Source organism: Scatophagus argus, chromosome 16, assembly GCF_020382885.2.
Source record: "Scatophagus argus isolate fScaArg1 chromosome 16, fScaArg1.pri, whole genome shotgun sequence".
NCBI classification, from domain to species: Eukaryota; Metazoa; Chordata; class Actinopteri; family Scatophagidae; genus Scatophagus; species Scatophagus argus.
Genome location: NC_058508.1, coordinates 17,182,487 through 17,186,471, shown reverse-complemented (window position 1 = coordinate 17,186,471; position 3,985 = coordinate 17,182,487). Strand labels below are relative to the sequence as shown.

The following is a 3,985-nucleotide window of genomic DNA, read 5'->3' as shown; positions in this document are numbered from 1 at the left end:
AAAAGAAAACAGAAAACAGGAAACATATATATTATATGCATAAATATATAAAACTTTCTTGATTAAGATTATTTTCTAAGAGTATAAATCTTAAAAAGGAGAAGTATAGATTCAAGATTTTAAAAGCACTACAAGGAACAACAACATTGCGTGTGTGCGTGTTTAATGCTGTGTTTAAACAGTGAAAGTAGGACGTTGTGGACTTTGGAAACACACCCTAGAACATGACTTTATTACAATAGTCCAGAAGATACGTTACAAATAACACAATATGTTAAAACAGAATGATATTTGTGACATTGAGCAGAAAGAAATATGACTCTCAGGTTGGAACAATTGTCAGAGTTTTACAACAAGAGGACATATATAAATGTTACACACAAAGTTTGTCTTTGACCAATGGCGAGTTTCATTTCCACGCAAACGCAGTTTCCCAAAAGGTACACGTGACCCTGCACAGTCACAGTAATGTGGCGTCTCTCCGTGCAGAGGAGACATTTACACTCCTCGTTATGTTTAATGAAGAAGTTAAAGGGTAAAACTCCTGCCGAGCAGCGCTGGCTGTTGCGGCAGCTCAAAGACCCGTATGTCAAAGCTTCTCATGCCCAGAACTTCCGGTGCAGAAGCGCCTTCAAGCTACTGGAGATGGATGACAAGTTTAGGATTTTACAGCCCGGATACAGCGTGGTGGACTGCGGAGCTGCACCTGGAGCCTGGAGCCAGGTGGCAGTCCAGAGGGTCAACTCAGCCGGGACAGGTGAGACATGAGACAGCGTGAGAAAAACAGTACGGTGACTCTTCTGAGGCTGTGTCGAAGGGGTTATGATTCAACTCTGGTTACATTTGGTTTGTGGTGTTCCATCCCTGGTACTTGTTGGTATTAAGTTCTGTGGATCTTAGTAACTTATGGAAGCTAGCGAGTTAAGTATGGCTAGAAACATGCAAGTTTGAAAACACAAGTATAAGTAATATTAAAATGTTGAAACAATAAGTTAAAAGAAATTTAAAGGGACTTTAAGAGCTTTAGGTTGACAAGCAAACCACAACTAATAGATTCTATATAATAAACTAATAGTAACAGATTATTGAGCTATAGGATGGGAAAACCACTGAATTATTGGGTCAGTATTTTATAATTATAATTACAATGTGCTCTTATTTATGTGTTAATACCTGGATTTGTGCTACATAACCACATTGCTGTGTTAGCCTGAGATACATTAAGTGTGATGAAAGCAACATGTTAAATATGAGTATCTACTTGTAAATTGAGTTGTATTATTGCATTTTAGATCCGGAGCTACCGCGCGGCACAGTTGTTGGCATCGATCTGCTGAACATACCACCTCTGGACGGTGCCCACTTCCTGTCCAGTCACGATGTCACTGACCCCGCCACACACGCCAGGCTGCAGGAGCTGCTCCCCAAAGGCCAGGCTCATGTCATCTTGAGTGACATGGCGCCCAACGCCAGCGGTTTCCGAGAGATGGACCACGAGAAACTCATCACAATGTGTTTATCTTTGGTAGACTTGGCTGAGAAGATTTTACAGCCGGGTGGCTCCCTGGTTTGTAAATACTGGGATGGGATCCTCACTCACAAACTCCAGGAGAAACTCTCGAGTGCGTTTGGTAGTCTTAAGACTTTCAAGCCAAACGCCAGCAGGAAGGATTCGGCTGAGAGATATTTTTTTGCTAGAATGTACAGAAAGCCAGAGAGATGACCATAGTTATCCATTATTTTTCTTGTTTGTTCAATTTAGGCATTTTCCAGAGGTTGTCATAAGTGCATACTGTGATTTTGGTGAGTGAACATGAAAAAGAGGCTTCCTTAATAACTCTGATCAAAAGGTGGCACTGTTGAGGCATCAGTAAGGCTCACAGCTGCAGGCACAGACACATTCCATACTGTTGCTGCTGATTTTTATCCCTTCACACTTAACACAGTAGCAGCAGTAAATGTGTAATATTTAAATCCTATGCAAGAACTATCAGTGTGATATTCCTCAAGAGCCCAGTGTTGTGTTTTCTGTGGACTTATTGTTTTTCCATAGTGTTTGTTCTACACAGTCAGTTTGATATTTGCTTTGTCACAGAAAGTCATTTACCAGTGCTGCTTATGCTGATAATTTGCACTGCCAGCCATGTAGAAATATGCAATCATTCTCTCATTGAGAGCTTATGAAGGGAAAGCCTCATACATAAGAGTCACATACAGCATGACTAATGGGAAGTGGGATGATGCTGAAGCTTGGCACGCTGCAAGTGTTGTCGAGCTCTGCTCTCTGACAGTGGAGAGATGTCCATTTCCTGGGAAAATATTTTCAGTCCAGTAGACAGATTTTCTTTTAAGATTCTCTTTTAAATCACTGCGCCGAACACTTTGGAAACTCTGTTTTATTTGTGTCTTTGCTTTCTCAGACTGATCTGATCCTGCTCTGAGTAGAATTTAGAGCCGCTGGTAATAAAATAAAAGGATGTTTCTGTCAGAGCTACATTAAAAAAGAATCAGCCCCATATATTTGATGTCACAGTAATCTGTATAGGGATTCACAGTAGAGTCCTTGCTAATATAGCCTTACATTGTCTCCAGGGAAATGGTAAAAGAGATGGCACCCTACAAATATATATGTAAATAAAAAGTAGTTGGGAAAACTGTATTGACTTGCCTTGACACTGAGACAGGAGCTAAGCTAAGCTGCTAGGTAGGCAGGTTTAAGCTACATGCTACTCTAAAACCAATGTTAGCGGGTTGTGCTCACTCATCGGTCTTGTTTTCACTTGAAATTATCATTATTAATGAATTCTTTTGATCTTTTGTAGCCTGACTGTCGTTTTTTTCCAAAGCTACCACTGCCTGACACGCTCCCCTGCAAAAACATCAGTATAATTACTGCTATTTAACCTTGTTGCCAGTGGACTAAACCATCTGCAGTTTGTAGCTCTGTGTTTTAGATACATACAGGAGCTTGCCAAGCTAGTTCTTTTAATCACTAATGGCAATGAACTAAAGAGGCTAATAAAGATAGAAAACTGCAGATGAAATGAACTTTTAATTCCAGGCGATGTCTCCTTGTGTTTAGGACCAAGGTAGTTCGTTCCACTATTCTCCTCACTGTGATGCCCCTGCCATTCACAGATTAATAACAGGCTTGATGAGCAACAGTTAGAGGATGTTATGTGTATAAATGGAAATAGCCTTTCAAGAACAGGCAATTATAAATCTGTATAGTTTTGTAGATTAGTACACATAGAAAGAAAAATCAACTAAACATCAAACTTTGTGAATGTCAGTAAATATGTTACGTTTCAAGGTTGACCATGTATGAAAATATTTTTTTTACAAATCATGCTGCAGCTGAAAGCATGTTCCTTATGGCAAAACTGGATATTGTTATGTTTTTACAAACATAAAATGGTTTTGTTTATTGATAAATTAGCTCTGTTATTGAAATCACATTATTGTTTCAAATGTGATCATTCCATAAAATGAAAACTGGAACCCTAATTAATACAGAATTTGTATTAAGGCTGCAAAGGAAGCAATGGCTCACATGAATAAATTAAACAGGCTGCTATTTAGCCTTTCTGTCTCAGGAGGGATGAGTAATATGAACTGAAACATTCATGCCTCTTGGTAAAATGAACTGCATTGAGGGGATACTGCCCTCTAAAGATGATTGTTTGGAGTGAATGGGAGCAGCCATGCCTGTTGATGAAGCTGATAGTGAAAGATGTGAACAGATGACCAATTTTACTTCTCATTACTTGTTGATTATTCAGCCCTTTGCTATTTAGATTTAAATTATTCCAGAATTACTGCAGGATTTATGTAAATTCCGCTGTGGTTGAGCACTCGGGCTCAGGATGAATGATGATTCATTCACAGGTTAATTCATTCTTCTCCGGCCAGCTGCACGTTCAGATGTAAATATTGGTGAATTAAGAGAGAAAACTATTGGAGAGCTGCAGATTTAAAATTCAGA

General features: G+C 39.3%; 1 protein-coding gene across 1 annotated transcript; it reads left to right on the top strand.

The window, feature by feature from the left end:
- Positions 1-384: 384 nt before the first annotated feature.
- Positions 385-2,821, top strand: mrm2 (mitochondrial rRNA methyltransferase 2). Its single transcript, XM_046416345.1, has 2 exons — positions 385-757; positions 1,293-2,821. Exons 1-2 carry the CDS (start codon positions 469-471, stop codon positions 1,721-1,723), a joined length of 720 nt encoding a protein of 239 aa, XP_046272301.1. The 5' UTR covers positions 385-468; the 3' UTR covers positions 1,724-2,821.
- The last annotated feature ends 1,164 nt before the right edge of the window (positions 2,822-3,985 follow it).